This window comes from Lathamus discolor, chromosome 12 (assembly GCF_037157495.1).
Source record: "Lathamus discolor isolate bLatDis1 chromosome 12, bLatDis1.hap1, whole genome shotgun sequence".
NCBI classification, from domain to species: Eukaryota; Metazoa; Chordata; class Aves; order Psittaciformes; family Psittacidae; genus Lathamus; species Lathamus discolor.
Window position 1 is genome coordinate 5,231,083 of NC_088895.1, and position 19,660 is coordinate 5,250,742.

Sequence of the window (19,660 nt, forward strand, 5' to 3'; positions counted from 1 at the left end):
CTCGCTGTTAGAGCATGCAGGAAGTTATCTCGAGAACAGAGGAGATTATCACAGTGATCCAATTTGTTCCTTAAAAATAAATAAAACCTCAACTAATAAAACCAACAAAACCTCAGGGAAGGTGATCTCTTGCCTGCGGTCAGGCTGCCTGCTGCGGGGCAACCCACTGCTCTAATTGCTGAGGAGGGCGGCCCGAGGCGGGACATCAGGGACCCCCCGGGGGCAGGGAAGCACGGGGTGCCTCAGGGCGCCGTGGCGAAGCGCGGGCAGAGCCGGAGGCTGGGCCTCACCGACGTGCTGAGGGACAGGAGAGAGGATGGAGGAGGTACATCGGCGGGTCCCCGCCAAGGACTGGGCAGAGCCTTCGGGGGCGACCTGAGGTAACGCGTGCCAGCAGCACAGCGGCGGCGGGTGCGGGGGGCGGCCCTGCTCCCTGAGGGGCCGCAGGAGGCGAAGGGGGTCTCACTCACGCCACCGGGGCTGTGCCGCGTTCATCCACCCTGCACGCCGGGGGAGTTTGAATGACTGCGGCCCGGAGGGACAGCGAAAGCAGAGCCGTCCAGCAGCCAACCATCCACCCCTGCCCTCCGGCCCCGAGTCTCGGAGCCATCCCCTGTGCCGCCGCCTCCCTCAGCGCGGCCCCCCGCTCCCTCAGGCGGGCCCGGCGCCGCGCGCCCCTCGCCCGCCCTCCCAGCAGCGGCATCCGCAGCGCGCCTGCGCGGGGCGGTGTCTGCGGACCGCTCCAGCCGCCCGGCGCCGCCGCCGCCATTTTGGTGCTCAGCTCGGAGAGGGGAGCGAGCTGAGAGAAGAAACCGGGGGCACGGCGCTCCCGCCCGGCTCTGGCGCTGAGGCGCTGTAGCAGGCTACTCTCGCCACCTTCTCGGGCCGTCTGTCCTTGTCAGCCGCCGCTGATCTTCGCCACCCGCTCAGCCGGGCCCGCCGCAGGCCTGAGAGAGAGGCGGGAAGGATGCCCTGCACACCCCGCGGCTGAGGGAGACTCGGGGGCCCTGACCGCCGCGTCTGGCCAGCCCCACCCCAGCCGCTCCTCGGTCCTTCGCCTCCAGAAGCACGGGGCTTCCTTCTCTCTTATCCCCCTTTCTTTGGGCTTCCTATCTTCTCGGCTGGGCACTAGCCGCTTCCTGCTAGTCCCCAGCCCGCTCCGCCTTCCAGGCCTCCTTGTCTAGGCCTTCCCTTCTCGGGATCTCTTCCTTCGCTTGGGCCTTCGGGCTCTTCACCTTCCTTCCCCCTGTCCCTTCCCCTTCCCCGCTCGGAGCCATGTCCTCTGCCGCTCGTTTCGATTCGTCGGACCGCTCCAGCTGGTACGTGGGCCCGGTGTCTCGGGCGGAGGCGCAGACGCGGTTGCAAGGGCAGCGGCACGGCATGTTCCTAGTGCGGGACTCGTCCACCTGCCCAGGGGACTATGTGCTCTCGGTGTCCGAGAACTCCCGGGTTTCCCACTACATCATTAACTCCTTGCCTAACCGCCGCTTTAAGATCGGCGACCAGGAGTTTGAGCACCTGCCCGCCCTGCTGGAGTTCTACAAGATCCACTACCTGGACACCACCACCCTCATCGAGCCTGCGCCCAGGTGAGTGCCATCCCCACCGAGGGGGCACTAGGAGGGGGCTGTCTTCGTCCAGTCTAATAGCCCCAGCATCATACAGCCCTGAATATAGGGCCATGCTGTATGTACTAAGGAAACCATTTGTTTATGGCTCTTGTTTGAAGCTGTTTCTAAGTAGTCTTTATTAGCACTGGGGATCTCGGTGACCATTATACGTTGCTGTTTCAGTCACATCATCCATACAATGCACTGGCGTTATGTACATATAATACACTTAACCATGTGTGTAGGCTTATGGAAAGGTACCATGTGCATCTATCTCTACCACTGGCTGTAATTGCCTTGCAAGAGGGTGTGGTCGTGCATTGTGTCAGCCCTTTCTTCTGGTATTGTCCTGTTCCGATGACGGCTGAGAAGATGGCTCACAAGTCTTAGTGATTGAGGTACAGCCTCTGAGCTTAAATTGCTGTTTGTCCCTGTATTCACACTGATTACATTAGAACAGGCCTTTATGTGATTAGGCTGTTTCACGCTGTTAAATCAGCATTAATATATTCTAGGACAGTATTTCCCAAACTTGGAGTGGCATTTCCACCCCCAAAAAATGTAAACAATTATTTCTCACAGTTTGATTACAGCACTGTTCATCTATATCTGCATACTCACTCTGTGCACTACATTGAGAAATGTTATTGTAGGAGGATGAGAAAATGTGACTTGGCTATGATCTCATTCTTTGTCTTGTTCACGCATGGGACATACCTGCAACTTGCATCAGTAAGCTGCCTATCAAGAACTCTAAAACATATTTCTTGCTTTTAATTAACAAAGCCTTTCCCAGTATCTTATTTCAAAGCTTTTGGGCTTCCTGGATGGAATTATGTGAAATAAGAGCCTAAAAAGCAGCAGTGCATTAGACAAGGCAATTCAGATTGGTTTGCTTCTAAATTCTGCATTTTAAAATAAAACTGGCTTGTGGATTAGCAGGTTCTTAGGGGGGAAGAGTAACTTTGATGCTTACAGTCACGATTTAACTTTGGCATAGGCCAGTTCGTAATGACAATCAGTAGCTTGTCAAGCGGTCAAAAGAAAATCTTCTGTAAAGCCGTGAGGTGACGGAAGGGATGCGACAGAAAGCACTAGCATCAAGAATGCTTAACGTTGCTGAGAAGTCTTCTAGGTAGTGACTGTGCTGTGGCTAGAGACATGGATAGGGTGAAGGGAAAAATATAATCATTTTCACCATTGCAGGAATGCTTAAATGGAGCTGCCCAGTGTTACATGCAAGCTTAAACTTGCGGATAGTTTGGAGGAAAAGAGTCTACACTAAAGCGATCTTTATGCTTATCTTTGTTTTCCTTAACCTGGATGCTTTTGTGCCTTTCTGGATCTAAAAACTTGTTCTTAATCATTTACGGCAGACTGACTTGACTTTCTCAAAATACTTAAACTTGGCTGATTCCACTTGCTCGCTTGGTATTTGTTAGGAGTCTGGTGTGAAACATTTTGTGAACATTTTAGTACTACCTTATTTTCAGGGTTTTGATTGCATTTTGTTCTCTCGGCATACAGAGACAGATGGGACCTCACCTGCTGTGAGCTGATGAGCTTTGTTGTAAAGCAAGAAATGGGACTGACTAGGTGGTTTTCCTTAGCATGATTTTTGTTCTAAATTCTTTTAGAAAAAATCAGTGACATAGTTGATGGTTTGAAATTTTGTTTTAAGGGGACTTCCTGTTGCAGGAGGGAGGATGACAGATAGCATTTCTTGATTTATTTTTAGCTAGAGGACTAGATTTAGAATAGGGGTGGCCAGGTATGTGCTTCAGAGCTCTTATTGCCAATTCTTATTTCTCTGGTGTTTTCAGGGTAACATCTTGCACAGGTGCTTTACGCTTTTGAATGCGGTTGATTCTTTAATTTCATAAAGTACAGTATGAAGAGTGGTTTTCATGGTAGGTTTAAGTAGCTTGTTGTATATAGCCATACAGCATGTTTAGCTCTCAGAGATGACATTTTAAACTTGCAAGCAGTTGAAAACTGACTGGTTTAAGCTTTCTATTTGTTTTGTGTCAATAGCAAGCTCTGACCATCATTGCAGATGCTCCTGAGCTCACTTACAGTGTGACTGCTCTCTAAAGGGTTCCCTCTCCTGGCTTTGGCTGCAAAAAGGTGTTTGAAAGAAACATATATTTTTCTTTAGGGCTTCCAGCATATCTTGCAAAACACACAGGGATTTTATTTCCGTCTTATTTTGCAAATAGCAGAAGAGAATTGAAGTAGGCTAACGGAATGTATCCTTGCTATTGTAGCTTAAATAATAAGTATCTACGATGGCCTATATATGTTTTCTGACAGCTGTTTTGAATAAAATATGTATAATCTATGATGAAAATTGCAGAGAAAATAGTCTTACTTGATGAACAATCTTATACATTATCACAGACAACAAAATTACTGTATTGGACAGATGATCAGCGTAATATTAAACAATGATGTGAATAAATTAAAAGCAATATTATGGTTAATAAAGCAGAAGAATATTTCTGTATGGTTAGCTTTTTCATTTCTTACTCCATTCTTACCAGTGAATGCAAGGATTTCATACTGTTTTTTACAAAGATACCACTTTCAGGTTATTAGCTCTTTAAATATGCAGAAAAGAACAGTACTTTGAAACTAATAATTTTTCTGCTATATAACAACCCTTTGAGAGTTAAAGTTGTTAAAATAAGACTAGGGAGCTTAATTCCATGTTACTTTCCAGAAAAGAAGGTGAAAGTGTCTCCTAAAAGCACAGGATCTGCCTGTCTCCTTTCTTAAAGAAAGGAGTTTTCGGTATAAATTTCGCCGGCTGTCCCCAAAATTCTGCATGTAAGTAGAAGGATTTAGTCAGAAAAATACTGTGCTACCAATTAGAAAGACAACATTGGACTCCTAAATTTGAGTTAGAAAACTGCGAGTTAGAAAAACCTCCTCTTACTTTGGTTCTCTTTCCTGCTGTGTTCCCTCAAGTCTAGCATTTGGGGTCACCGAATTTTTTAGAAATAGGTGTTAAAGTTAAAAATGTAGGTGTGATGAACTGAAGAGGAGTATTTAGCTCTCTAATAGCATTTCCACCCCAAGTCACCTAAATAATTTTAACTTGGTTTTATGCATCATGACTCTTACAACTTAAGCTATAGATTTTATTTTGTCCCAAGATCCTCACAACAATACAAAACAGAAGGATAAAGATTTTCAATTATTTCTCCCTATTTTCTGCAGCCATGATAGATTTTTATTGGCTCACTGGGTACTTAAGTAATTACTTGAGAGCATGAGTTACTCGTGAAATGCCTCACAGTGTTACCAAGCCAATACTTCTGTTACAAAGCTGAATAAGTAATCTCCTCTAATTGGTGTTCCTTCTGTAAAACTAGTACTTAGCTTTGTTACGGGAAATAATAAACGATAGCTATTGCTTATACCAAATATTTTTTTAAACTTAGGTATCCAAGTCCACCAATGGGATCTGGATCTGCCCCTGCTATGTCCACTGCAGAAGAGAACGTGGAGTATGTTCGGACTCTCTATGACTTTCCTGGCAATGATGCTGAGGATCTTCCATTTAAAAAGGGTGAGATATTGGTAATTGTAGAGAAGCCAGAAGAACAGTGGTGGAGTGCCAGAAACAAGGATGGTCGGATTGGGATGATTCCTGTTCCTTATGTAGAAAAGCTAGTCAGATCTTCTCATGCAAAGCATGGAAACAGGAATTCCAACAGTTATGGTATTCCAGAACCTGCCCATGCTTATGCTCAGCCTCAAACCGCAAGTCCCCTTCCATCAGTACCCAGTACACCTGGAGCAGTGATCAATCCCCTGCCATTAACACAGAATGGACCAGTCTATGCCAAAGCTATCCAAAAGAGAGTACCCTGTGCTTATGACAAGACTGCGCTGGCGTTAGAGGTAAGTTTTTCCTCTCAAGTCTCATGGTTTTCAATTGTTCTGTAAAACAAACTAAAAATTGTTAGTAGCGAAGCTGGTGTGGATGACTTCATATGGAGTCTGCTTATCTATGTCAAGGGACTGAGAAGAAGTTAGAGTACATTCTGAAGAAAGACCCACAAAAATTGCTTCATCTATACCACTTCCTTTGAGAAAAGTGACCAAATTACTTCAGAACCTGTATTTAGCCTCTCTTTAGTGGTGCATATATGTTACAAGGGTAGCAGAGTGGTACAGTCCTGACTGCTATTAGGTAGTGCACATCCTGCTGTGAAAGTAAGTGCTAGTGAGAGGATGACTTTGCTTCTCTACCTAATCTTGGTGAGCAAAAGAAGGTGTTTCCTTAATCATTGCAATATTGCAGGTTGAGAACTGGAAGTGGTAGCATCCTTCAGAGAAAAGTAAGGATTGCTGATAAATGTAATATTTCAGATCCTCAACTGTAATGTGGGATGAACTTGAGAGATACCCAGAGCTGAGAGCTGAAATCTGGGCAGAAATGTATAAAATAATCTAGTCTCTTTTACTTTTGTTTCAAAAGCGGGATTTGAGAAGCCTTAAGACCTAAACTGGGGGTGAGAGGGTTGGATGAAAGGCTGCAGTGTAGCCTCTAAACCTGTATTGAACCTTTAATAAGTTCCTGTACTTGCCAAAGCATTCTAGATATGTATTTATTTTTAATTTAGTGGTGTCTTTTAAGACTTTAGAGCTCTATTCTTTAAATGGTAAAGAATTCATATTACAGTTCTAGTTTAACTTGTATGAATGATGGATTGGAAGTTTTTAAAGCTATATCCAGAAAACTGAGTTTAGATTATACTGAAGACTCATTAACCTATAGTTCAAAAATGAACATGGAAAAAGCACTTGTCTCAAAAGGTGAAATTTGAGCTTGCTACAGTGCTTCAAGGATCAAATGCAAGGAAACAAGCAAAGGAAGCAACAGCATTTTAGCAAGTAAATAATAGTGGTTTTAAAAATACTTCTGAATTTTTCCTGTAACTTTTGCTCTATTACTTTGCAAGCTAAAGCTGTTTGTTACTTAAAACTGATACTGTTGGCTGAGACTTGAAAGGTTGTATTTGTGACTTCCAGTTATTCATAATACTTGCACTAAGTGTTTTCCTCTTATATTTGTAAAGCCTCTACAGACAATTACTCTTACTGGGTTAAAAGTTAAATATGTATCACTGGATTTTCCTAAAGTCTTACGAAATTTAGCAACCTGTTATTTGCAAACAGTGTGGGAAAATTATAGAGCAAAGTGTATATTCACTGACAGAAGATTCCTGACAAAACTGCTTATGCTTCTGTAAAGAAAGCAAGGCAAGCAATTGGTCTTGTTATGTTATCAATGTGGCATGGTATTACTTCAGGGAACTTGCTTTGCTGCAGGGTAGCAGAACCACCTGGAAGTATGGCCTTCACAAATAAATTTTTCTGTAAATGGAGTTGTTTTAGCTATTCTAGCAGAACAGCAGGTTTAATTTTCTGACCAGCATCAAGGTTTGAATTATTTTGAGCCTTCAAATTGCTGTTTGAGAGATGCTTCTCTTCCACTGAATTCTAATCACTTATTGCCTCATGTCTTTGTCTCCCATCACTGGCATATTTTGTCTTCCTATGCAGTCTGTTTTCTTTGCAAGTGCATTTTAGCCACACTGTGGCTTCTCAAGAGGCTTTGTAAGTAGAATTCTGGGAACTGATCTATGTTTTTATTAAAATCAGTTATTATAGCTTCTTCATATCTATCCATGCATAGGGAACTTAAGCAGACTCAGCGCAATATTTGTCACATAGGCTACTCTCAGAGAGAAAAAAAAAAAAATCCACCTTTTTTTCCTGATCTTCTTTCAGATTACCTAAAACTTGCTGATGCTGATGCCCTGATGATGTATTTAATCCCAACGTTGTCAGGGCTTTATGTGTCCCTAAATCTGGACCATTTGAATCTTCTGTTTTGTAAGTCTACTGCAAGTAGCTAGTGGTAGAGAAACAACAAGTTATGGGAATGTTTTGGGGGAGAAAGTTAATGATGTTCTTTAAGAAAACAGTATTTGGCAGTACTCCACCTTAGTATAGGTGTACTCTAAATTGCAGTTCAGTTTGTACAGGTAGAACACCTTGTTAGTATAATTATACAGTGCCCAATTGTGTAATCTCATTTAAACTGATAAAATTATATGAACAGAATATCTTTTTGCTGGCTCTAGCTTTGTGTGGTCAGCACACAGACAGTACTTAAAAGGAAGAGAATACCATCTGGAGTAAATAAAGCTATTGCACAGTAATCTGCTTGACTTCCTTTTAAGTGGAGGGATGTCATTCTCTTGGGTTCAGCTTGAAAATGGGGCAAGCTCTCTGCTTGCAAGTCCAGTTTTTCTGTTGCATGCTACTGTTTACATAAGCTGTCAGAAGCTTTCCTTAAGCAAAGGTAAAGATTCATAGCCTCTTACAGAGAAATTTGTTTTGTAGGGGAGGTGTAACTATTTTTTTAAGAGTTTCTCACATGAAAAATGTAATTTGTAAAACAAATGAACATCCTACTGAAAATCTGAAAACAAAGTCAGTCTGGTTGTATAATGATGGAGTGCTTAGCTTTTAAATAATACTTAAAATGTGACATTTAACTACAGTATTGTTCCTGTAAGGATGATGGTTAATACAGCATTTATTACAGTTTGGATCTTGCTGGGCTCAAATTATTTAGCATTCATGCTGGTATTATTGAAGTGACTACGGTCTGAATGTTGTCTTGGTCCTGCTGCATTATATGCTTTACGTTTATTCTCTAAAATAAAAAATTAAATAGTATTCTGTTAATAGGCTAAAATGAAAGTTTTAAGTATAGCTGCTACCTCAAAGCATGCAGTTGGCACACATATAACTTTGAGCATCTCCCTGAACCAGTGAACAATTAAGCCTATGATAAATTATATGTATTTCTAAGATTTACATATACTGTTGTCAATTGAATTGGTTACCTTGGCAGTTCAGATGTAATGTTTTTAATGGGATGACTGAAGCCTGCAATTTCTTACTATGTGTATAATATTTTCATGGATACTGCATTAAAAAAAAGGGGGGGGCAAACAAAAAACTGAACAACTAAGCCACAAAAAAATCCCCCAAAACCAAAAGAACCAAAACACCAAAAACCCCAAAAAACTAAACCCCAGGCCAGTGACCCAGATCTGTTTCTTTACTTGTGTGCTTTTAGTCAAGAAGCAATTTCCTTCTTTTCTGGTGCTCTAGAGGAAGGAGTATGAAGGACAGGGCATCCTGTATTTATTGGGACTAGAACGCTACATGACAGGATTATGTACTAGTGTTACTCAGTCCTGCTTTTCTTTGGGAAAACTAGGAGGGCAGTCCTGTGCTCAAAGCTGAGATTCTTTGGCACTGTTACTGTGATACAGAGCACTCAAGCCTACGTTGAAGTTTCTCAGCATTTAATAACCTGTAGTTCTACAGCCAGTCTGGTAACAACAGTATGCTAAAGAAGCCTTGTTTTAAACTGGATACTCTAACCAGCACAAGATGTGTATACAGTACCCAGTGGACTAAGGCCTAAGATGTTTTTACCTTAAAGGAGCTTATCTCTTGGCAGTTGGGTGCTTGTGTTCGGATCCAAAGTAGTTGATTGATGACTAACTTCTACACAGCAATGTTCTTTGTCCAGCAAAGTAAGTAGGTAAACTAATGGTGGATAATGCCCTTAAAAATTAGTGAACTGTTTGAAGGTTGATTCAGGATGTGAATAACAAATTCCAAATTCACTTAGAAAATGGAATGAAATGGTGTAACGAGCCAGAAAAATGGGTGACCAGCAGCAGCCACCCGATGTATGTCTGCCATGTGTTTAAAAAATGGTTCTTAAATATATTGCAGATGCTGTGATAAGTGTCATAGATCATTTTGAAGGCAGTTGTAGTCCTAGAGTTCATCTCCAGACTTAACATGACAGTGTTATGGAGTTAAAAGATTTAAAAAAAACCAAACAAAAACCACCAAGAGTTTCACTATAGTTTTATAGCAAAGGTTTTACACTAATGATGGCTTTCTTTAGACTTGTGCCAGCTTTATGGTGTTAAATGGTTTATCTGTTCATAATGTATCAAACATAAACATTTATGTTTGCTAGTACAGTTAACCTGTCACTGAAATGTTTTGGTGAAATAGGTATCAATTCACCATAATTATATAACTGACTTACAGTATTTCTGTTGAGCGTGTTACAATTAGGTTACAGTTAACTTTTTTTCCTTTTCAAAAGAAACTTGAGACAAGTAGGCCAAAATGTGCTAGCAGTAGAACTTTCTTAATTAGGAAATTAGGCTACTCTCACTAGGCAACAAGCATTGTGCTTTCCTTAAGCCAAGGAAACAGCACTGCTGTTAAACAATGCTGTTAAATGCATCTAACCCACAAGGTCTAGAATTTAAACAAAATATCAAGCCTATACTTGTGTAGTAAAATGTTGATTGGGGAGCTTTAGTTCTGGTAACTATTGAATTGAAAGTGACACTGGCAGCAGGATTCCTGTGTCTGTGCTGACATGCACCAACTTTTCAGCATGCTACATTTGAAAATACAACCGACAATTACTTTGAAAATTTTGTGTGCACTCTTAATCTTTGTAAATTCCTTTTCCAGTCAAGTTATTGATAGTCCCTGTCATGATAGTGCTGAGTGCCTCAATTTAAATATACATTCACCCTCAGAACTGTTTGCAGCTTGTTTTTGGATGAAAATGAAAGTGACATGGGTAACCTAGACAAGATCCTGTGCAACAGCAAGATTCATTGTGCCTCAAGAATGACAGAGTTTTGTGGAGTTTCGTGCTCTCCAAATTGTATTCAGTACATGAGTTTTGTGCTCTCTTTTGTGCTTCAGTCATGAGAGCTGCTTAATCAGATGGAGACAGGCTACTATCATTTACAGCACTCCTGTGGTGCTGCAACTCCAACTCTGGCAATTATTCTAGGTATACTTAATCTTTACTCTGTTCCTACATGAGACTAGATTAAATTGCATCTAGGACCTGCTTTCTTATCTCAAGAATGGTTGATGGTCTTTCCTCTGAACTACTCAATCCTCTTAATTTGGGCATCAACTGTTCTTCCAGTATACAACATGGGAAGTGAAGGATAATTAAACTGTGCTTTCAGCCTGTTGGTTTCTTGAATCTTCTAATACATAAAGCACCAACTACTTCAGTGTCACTTTGTCCTGTTTGCAGCATGTCTGAACTCTGCCTCTCTTACATAGCTCAGCTTTGTATCTTTTGAGGATACAAATTTCTTAGTGTTGATCCTTGTTTATTCTCCAGAACAGGCAGCTGGTCTGAACAATTGTTTTAGTACTAATACTACTGTTTCCAAAGAAGTGAGCTGTGATACTAATCAGGATAATTACTGAGATTGAATACCCCATAAATTCCAGAGAGCGATGTTTTCTATAACTATTGACCCAGTGGGCTAAAATGATGATTTAGAGTTTAACTGCATTTTTATCTCTTTCAACTTACGCTACAGAACTCTATCAGCCATAGAACTATTAGCATACAATTGTTGGAATATCACTGTGTAAAACACATTGAATTGGTTGACTGTGTGAACAAAATGGCATGCAGGAAACCTTTAGCAGTGTATGAATCAGCTTCAAATAAAAGACAGGTAAGGGAGAGTCTAGAGTGAATGAAGTAACCTTTCTCACTGGCATGTTCCATAGCTTGTGTTTCCCCCGGGCTTTGAATTCATGCTGCAACAGGGACATAATGAAAGGATGCTATCTAAAATATGTTTTGATTTTTATCATTTGGGTGGAACCACATGGCTGCATTTCAGAAGTATTACTCATTTCAGAAGTTGATACTTCCATCCAGCAATGCTGGCATGTTTTGCAAGTGAAGTAACTTATCTGAGAGATGCTGAGACTTCAGGAAGTGTTATCCTAATTTATAGGTAAGGCCCATGAGCTATCCAGAGTCATACACGAAGTTTGTGGCAGAGATGAGAATAGAACCAGGTCTCCTGACCCTGTCCTGTGCCTAACCATAAGACAATCCTTCTGACTGGCCTAAAGCATTCTCTGAAAAATTACGAATAGTATGTTAAATAATTGTAGTGGGAGATCACACTTCAGCTGACCACATTATAGATGCTTTAAAAAGCACCTACCAAATACTGCTTTTCAGTTAGTACTTTGGGAAGAAGTTGCATAAAGGGACTACTTGACCAGATTCTTGTAGACATTGTCAAAATGGAGGTTTTTAACATAAGATCCATGAATTATTTTATCATGACATCAAGGTGCCATCTCCAAAAATCTTGTTTCATTTCATCTTCTATGTGGAGCTGCCTTTTTTTTTTTTTAAACATAGCACAAGAGGATATTCAGAAGCTTTCATAAAAGACCCACTCACACCACTCATAATATAGTTACTGTAAATCAGTTTACTATTCCAACAGTTGCCTATGGAAATATCCTTTGCATAACTTTTTGTCAGCTACCACTCTTTAGTGGCACATTCTGATCTGCAGCAACTTTGCCCACCCAGCAGTCCAAGGAATATTTTACACTGTTAATCTGCATGGCAGTTTATTGCAATGCAATAGACTTAAATTGTAAGTTTGTTTTGTTTTTTTTTTACTGGGCTTACAGCAAGCATTCCGAACCTATTCATGTTATAGGAATCAATCAAACTGAAGGGTATCTTTTTTTCTAGACCCTCAAAATTATTAATGGATTGATCTCTAGATCACAATTAAATTGTTGGATTCTCAGAAAACACAGGCCCCTGTTTTCAATCCAATGTAGTACAACAGTTCAGGGTTTTCTGGATTATTTTTGCGTGATGCAAATGCAGTTTCTTAATAGGTTTTAACTGTGGTGATGTTGGCTGCATCTTCTTGAATTTGGGTTTAAAACTGGGAACTTAGATTTGTCTTCAAGGTTTATTTAAATCTACCAGTGTAACACTGAGTATTTACAGATGTTATCAGCCTTTTCCTAAAGAGACATTTGTTAGGTTCCTGTTTAGGTCATCTTGATACTATTTAAAGCTTTCTCCAACCTTTTCTATTCAGTGAAAAGTCTGACAAATTGTGCTTTTTTAGGAAATACACAAAGAAGGCTTCAATAGTCTGTGAAGAGGTGAGAACAAGTCAAATTAATGCTCTATTTATGTGCTAAGTATCATGGGCATCCTGTTACTACTTAATAGTATATTTTGGCTGCAGCTTGAGTTTAGGAACAACATAAGTAAAGATGTCCATTTAAGCAAGTAATATAGTCTCAGTTATATCCCAAGAACTTAAGGGAGTTCAGGGGGTTTTCTCCTCTCTTAAAAGCACAAGATTACAGTTGTTCAGAGTGTGACAGTCTCGAATCTCGGGGGGCAGGTGAGACACCGACAACCCAAGTAGTAGATAAAAACCAAGGGGCAACGCATTTTGCTTAAATGTCTAATTTAAGACTCTAAAGTGTTTCAAAGTTTGAGAAGTTTTGAGATGTAACACTGAGCAACTGACAAGGAATTTATTAGAGTATCTTAAACTTCACTTGAGGATTCTTGCTTCTGAATGACCTTCAAAAAATATCTATTGAAGTAATGATAACTGGTTTAAACAGGCTTCAGAGCAGCTAATGACTTGCACACTTTTTCAGACTCAGGGTGTTTTCCTTTAACAAAAAAATACTGAGGTCTAACCTGAAGAGTTTTAATCTTGAGGCCCTTGGGCAAGGTTCTTAAAGTGTCTGCATCAGTTCTAAATGTTAATAGTAGTTAGATAATGTAGACAAACAGTTATACATACTGCATCGGGACAAAATTCAAGCTTTTCCTTTAATAAGATCAAAGCTAGTTACCTTTGGATTTTCAAGAAGTAGCCTTGAAGCCGAGACTCAACTACAAAGAGCTTGATACTAATTTGGGGAAGAAACCGATGAACTGTTGGCTCTTGGTCATAGGCTGGTTCTACATTTTGTGAAATTGGTTCTCAGCTGCTAATGTCACTTTTCTAATATTTACTATAGTTACCACATAGAGTAAAATTAAGTAAACAGGAAGGGAGGTGTAAAGTTAGAGAGCTGCTGCAACAGACCACATACATGTTCAGCTATTCTGAAACATCTGTGGGAGAAATGAGCATTTAGCTGGTCTTAAATGCTACTTGTTGTCAAATTGGATGTTTTCCTTTGTAAATTATTTTAATCAAATTAAATGCAGGCATTGAACAATGATAAAAGTATAACTTACTATCATTGGGGCTGATGTTTCTTGCTTGATCATAGTTTAGCTTTTGTCATCTTTCACTGCCAAATAGGAAGAGGCATAGTTATGGTAGGAAAGGCCTGATGTGTTTCAAGTTCTTCGGCAAGAAGTAGAGGTGAAAACAACAAATAAAGTTAGAATCTGTACATGTAATTCTTAAGAGAAAAGAAGCTTTGAGATGCCTGCTTCAGAAGTGTACCATTATTTTAGAAATTACAGAAGCTTCTTAGATTGTGATAACCAGAACTAGAGCTTCCATTAATGGTTTCTTTGCCATAAGAATCTTTGAAAAACTAATTTTCCTTTGAAACAAGCCAGCTGATGCTAAACCTGATCCTAAATGAGCCCTGTGCCCTTTTGAATGCACGTTGGATCTCTTTACTGATGGAAGCTTTAGTGATTTTAATTTATATCTAAGCTAAATAGATTGTTGCATGAAGTTGAAGCTTTCCTATAGGAAAAGGGGTAGTTCAGTAGTTTGTCTGAATATGTGAATACACATTTAGAGCCTGAAAGCGAGTCCAGACACTATGATGTCTAGCAGCAAAACATTGGTATTTTAGTGAAGTAAAAGTAACTTTCCAACTGAACCTTATGCCAAGAAGAGAGTGGGATTCTTTTCCCCCTGTGATGGGCTTGTGTTTGTTTTTTTTCCCCCTTCATTTGATTTGTATCAGCGGTGAGATTCCCATGGGTGATAACTGCTTTTGTTCAATTTTGCAGGTTGGAGACATTGTGAAGGTTACACGGATGAACATAAACGGTCAGTGGGAAGGAGAAGTCAATGGTCGAAAAGGGCTCTTCCCGTTCACTCATGTCAAAATATTTGACCCTCAAAACCCCGAGGAGAACGAATGATTCCCTCTGCCCCATTTACACTGCTGTTTCATTTCCTGGCTATCATTAGCATTGTTCAAGGTGGGATGATGACTTAATGGCACATTGCTATCATTGCCCATTTTCCAGCTTGCTGCAGTCTGACAGTTCTTTTAGTATACATTTGGAATCCATACAACTGAAGTCACTGCTGACCTTCATACCATAGTTGTGTCATCCAGAATTTAGTTTCACTTTTAAAACTCTGTTGGGCCTTAAGCTGGACAAGACTGAACCTGTATATAGCAGAGAAGAATGGGAAGGAAACTTTTCCTGTTAAGACTTCCATAGACTTTTTCTGGCTTGCTGAGTAGGAAGAGCCCTAACCTTAGATCAAACATACAACTTGTGTGTTACTGTCCAACAAAAAGCAACAACAAAAATGCAATTTTAGGACTGAAGAAGACTTAGTTTTAAGAGAACCTGTCCTAAGGTAGTACATTTTAAATGATGGTCTCTTTCAAGGACAATAATTGAAGCTTATGTATTCTAAGCAGTTGTATTAGAAGCTGCTCTTTTCTGTTAACTCTTAAGCTTGTTGTTGACCTTACTGAAACAGTGTGTGTTAAATGCAAATAACCATTGGTTGAGCTGCATTGAAGCTGAGGCATTTATTTATAAGGAAACTTAGGAGGGGTTGATACTTGTAGCTGGTTTTGACATACTTAATGCATTTCTGTTGATTTTTGCAAGCACTAACTGTAGAAAGTGAGCTTTAAAGGGAAACACTTTGACCTGGTCTACATACAGCTCTTCTGCAGTGTTGAAAGTGTAGTCTTACTAGAAGTGCTTATCACCAAGCTGTATTTGGTAGATAGATTGATTAGATTGCCACAGTGTGGAGAGAGGTAAGAGAGGAGTGGGACAGGAGAACTTGCTAAATACTGATAAAATCCTCTTATTTAAACATACACCTTTTATACCCATTTCTCTGCAGGCTCCCTTCTCTCTCCAAAGTTTCCTAGCTATGCCAGCCCCAGCTTATGGAAAGCTCCTTTTCAAACACAATACCTTTTCTCCTAGGGTGTCTCCATGTTGCTGTGCTTCTTTTCCAGGGCAGCTTCCATCATCTTTTTTTCCTTCCCTCTTTTCCTTGCTTATATCCCAGGTCCTCTGCATGCTGCCATCTTTTCTTCTTTTTTTTTTTTTTTTTTTACCTTTCTGAGTGAGCTGGATCTGGTTTATATATGCCCCACATCCCTACCCTCCCAGCATCCTCTAGAAAATGGTTAATGGGAGTCAGCTGTCTGGGTTCCCCATGTGCTAAATTAAAGCTCAGGCTGGAGGAAGCCACAGAGGTGTCTGTTACCGGTATAGCTTCTTTCCCATTTTCTGTATGTAAGCTATACTGCTGTAACTGTACTTACAGTAGGGAACTATATGGCTATAGCAAAATAAGTACAATTCATGCCATGCAGGTTGTCCTTAGCCTGTGTACAGGATAAGAAAGCTTAGGTACAGTGGTAGCCTGTGCTGCCACCTTTAACTGTGTTTTGTAGATGAACTGGAATGATCTTTTAAACATAATGGAACACTGAATTAACAATACACATCTGCAAAGAGTGCAACTACAGAACCTGCCTTTCAGATAGCCTTGTTAAGGAGAAGTGGCTGTTGTGGCAGCTGACAGGAAAACAGCAGCCCCCATTTTTCAACTCCTGAAGGCTGTCAGTTGTAGCAAAATGAGAAACTTCAGACACCCACAGAATCCCCCCAGTTCTTATAAATGTCAAATTATATAAGAGTTGTTGTCTTAAGTTCCAGCATGTTTTCTTGTTGATTTGTGTCGCTTGATCCTAATAAAAGCACGTTGTTCTTATTTCATGTGAAAGTGCCATGAGATCCCTAATTGGAAGGCACTGAAGAAATACAAACATGGCATTTGCAACAAGACATTTGGAATGTCGGGGTTTTAAAGAGGTCACTGTTCATTTATTAGCTGTTTTCTGTAGTATTGATCAAGTGGCTGACAGTCTAAAAGTTCTTGTAGAGCATCTTACTACCAGATTAACTGTGAAGTAGAGTAGCATTGACTGAAGTGTTTGGTGCTGTAAGAGTAATTCTTGACAATAGGCATTGACATTTTGTCTTGCAAAGAAAAGCTATGCAGCTCTCTCAACTAAAGAAGGTCATGCTTTTCCTGTGCCCCAGCTATACCCGTAAGTTTACTACATAGATTGTACTACTGAAAGTCATCTTCTGAATTCAGAAACTGCACTAAACTCAGTCTGCTGCAGAGAAATCTTATTTCAGACCTGACCTAGTTACAGGCAGCTCTTCAGAAGACTGATTGTAGAATTCTTCCTTTGCATGGCAAATAAATACTGTGAGATTTGAGATCTTGAACACGGCTTTTAACCTGATTTTTTTTTCACTGAAATGAACATTGTAACTCATCCCTCATTGAATAAGGTATACACTTGGAACACAAGCATTGGTTTAGGTTTAATTATGTTCTGATACTGCGGAAAAGCAAAATATTTTGCCTTCAAAACTATGCAAAACTTGTGTGTAGTGGCATCTGATGCAAAGACAAGAGTTCTTAACTGTCTTGTGACCCTGGTTTTAGGCCAGGGATGAACAGCGTTTCTCTGAGTAGCAACGGTGTGGTTCAGGTGTGTTAAATGTGGTTTAAATGTAGCATACGGACCACCCTAAGCTGATTGTAACCTTGCTTCAAAGTGTGTCTTTGCTATTTTATGATAAGACAAGTATTTTCATATAAAGACTGCATTTGATCAATGTGTGTTTCTCTCTGAAGGACTCTGGATTCTCAATTGCTCGTTGCTTGCTTACACGTGTGCTGTCTGTTGCTTTATGAAGCCTCTTAAATTGGAGTGATAACTATCAGTGTAAATGTTCCTCGGGCATGTAAGGTATACATAATATGAAGCATGAGAGCCTACAAGTGATGGCTTCAATCTATGCACCATTAAAGTTGTTCTTGCTTTTGAACTAGGAGCTGGTTTAATTACCTGGTGCCACAGTAGCTAACTCTCACGAAAGACCTACTGTTTGACTTCCTCCTGTTGTGTACATGTGTATATAGACATTGAAGTCTCTGACCAGTCTGAAAGTTTAAATGGAAACTGTTTTAATCAGTGTCCATCACTGGATAAGCGCTAATTTAATTCATGATTGTTTACAAATTGGGAAAGAATAAACAGAAGGGAATATCCTGTTTGGGCTGGGGCTCTGAAGAGCCTGAGCATTATTTTTGTAAAGGGAAAAACAGCATTCTTTGTGCCATTTCATGTGCCTGTAAAGTAATTTTTTATATTGTATTAACATCCTGGGAACGAGTGGGCTGCCTTTGTTTTCTAGTCAAGTTTTCAAGCATTTTCCTCAATACCCGCATTTGAAAGCGAGACCTGCCTAAAAGACTGCCTTTGGGACCAGTGGAAGCATTCTTGTATAGCTGTCATTTTCTGTTTACTTGTGTTAAAGGAAAGTGTGGTTTGGGACAAGGATACAGTTACTGCAGTGGGAAAGGTGGCCTTGTATTTGAGACAGTCTTCACTGTGTAAACTTTAAAACACAATATGTAAATTAAAGACCATGATCTTCAGGCAATAATATTAAGTGTAAGCTTTTAAAGTTTATTTTGGGGATCATAGCGTGTTTTATTTTTTGTGCTATAAGATTAACAGTATTAAATGAATTATATTCTTAGAAGATATGGAGTGTCTTTTCTTAAGATTAGTGCCTTTTTAATTTCTTACCCGACTTATTTCATAGAACTGGTCCCAACATTAAGCCACTGTTTGGTTTTTGGGGGTTTTTTTGTTTTGGTTTTGGGTTTTTTCCCCCAGTGCCCTGTTTGTACAGTCTAAATAAAATCTGCCTCCACTTACAGTATTATTTGTTGTCTTTAGTCTTAAAACCTTGACAATATCAGCAGAGTGTTCAGGTCCTTACTCTGTCACTAGGATGCCCTGTTTGGTGTGTGAACGAGCGCGCCAACAGAAGTTTCCCAGAAGCAAAGGAAGAATTAAGCAGGAGGAAAGGCTGGTGCCAGGCTGAATGCTGCTCTCCTGGTTCCATCGTCGTGCCTCTTTGACTATGCTGCTCTGCTCCGGAGGCTCACCTGAAAGAGATGCATCTCTGGTTATACAGATTACTGCTGGCTCTTCCTCTCTCACGCCTGACACTTCAGTGCTCCTCCTCTCACTCTGTTTAATGCTGCTGTTTTGCTGAGGCTTCCAAAGGTCTCTGTAGAAACCACGACCTTTCTACTGTGATACCCTGGACTCTGCTTGTAAGAATAACCTGTTATGTGTATGGTTTGAACTAGCTTATTGTTTAATAAGGTGTAACCTGTGCAAGTTCTGGAGGGGGAATGGCTGGCATGGCAGCCACTGGTGAAAGGTGGCAGTATAAAAAGTCAAAAATACCTGCTTTTGCAGGTAAAAACCAGGAGGTCATTTTGCCTTTTTACAGTCAATCCAGATCAAGAACAGCACTAACCAGAATGTAAGGGGTTTGGGTTTTTTAAGTATTCGGGAGTATTCAGTTAAATCATTAACAATGTGTTAAAACTTGAGCTGATCTCACGGAGCAGAGAAACTTCAGAGGAACATCAGAAGCTCAACTGCTGCAAAGGGGAAGTCTAAAAAGCTTGTGTGGTTTCCCTGGACTCTGTAGGTATGTTCACAGCCTGGTGCTTGTCTTCTCTGGAGCACAGATTTCCATCGGATGTTAATAAATGTTCACAGCCAACTCTGCATAGTGTCTTATCATCACATGCTCACGGTTGTCAGGTTACAGTTCAGGAAACCAGTAGTATTTCAAATACTTAAGCAAGAACAGGTAAGGTGTGTGCAGGAGGCTTTGTGCTCATTTCAGAGTACTCTGGAAACCTTCAGCTTGCCAGCAGAAGCACTACCCCACTGCTGCAGCTGCTTCTCATGCTGCCTATAGTAGCTCCTGCTTTACTGTTGACAGCAAA

General features: G+C 40.5%; 1 protein-coding gene across 1 annotated transcript; it reads left to right on the forward strand.

Annotated features, from left to right (window-relative positions):
• Positions 1-713: 713 nt before the first annotated feature.
• CRKL (CRK like proto-oncogene, adaptor protein) lies at positions 714-19,431 on the forward strand. The gene is made up of 3 exons (XM_065693054.1): positions 714-1,589; positions 5,057-5,519; positions 14,560-19,431. Exons 1-3 carry the CDS (start codon positions 1,276-1,278, stop codon positions 14,692-14,694), a joined length of 912 nt encoding a protein of 303 aa, XP_065549126.1. The 5' UTR covers positions 714-1,275; the 3' UTR covers positions 14,695-19,431.
• The last annotated feature ends 229 nt before the right edge of the window (positions 19,432-19,660 follow it).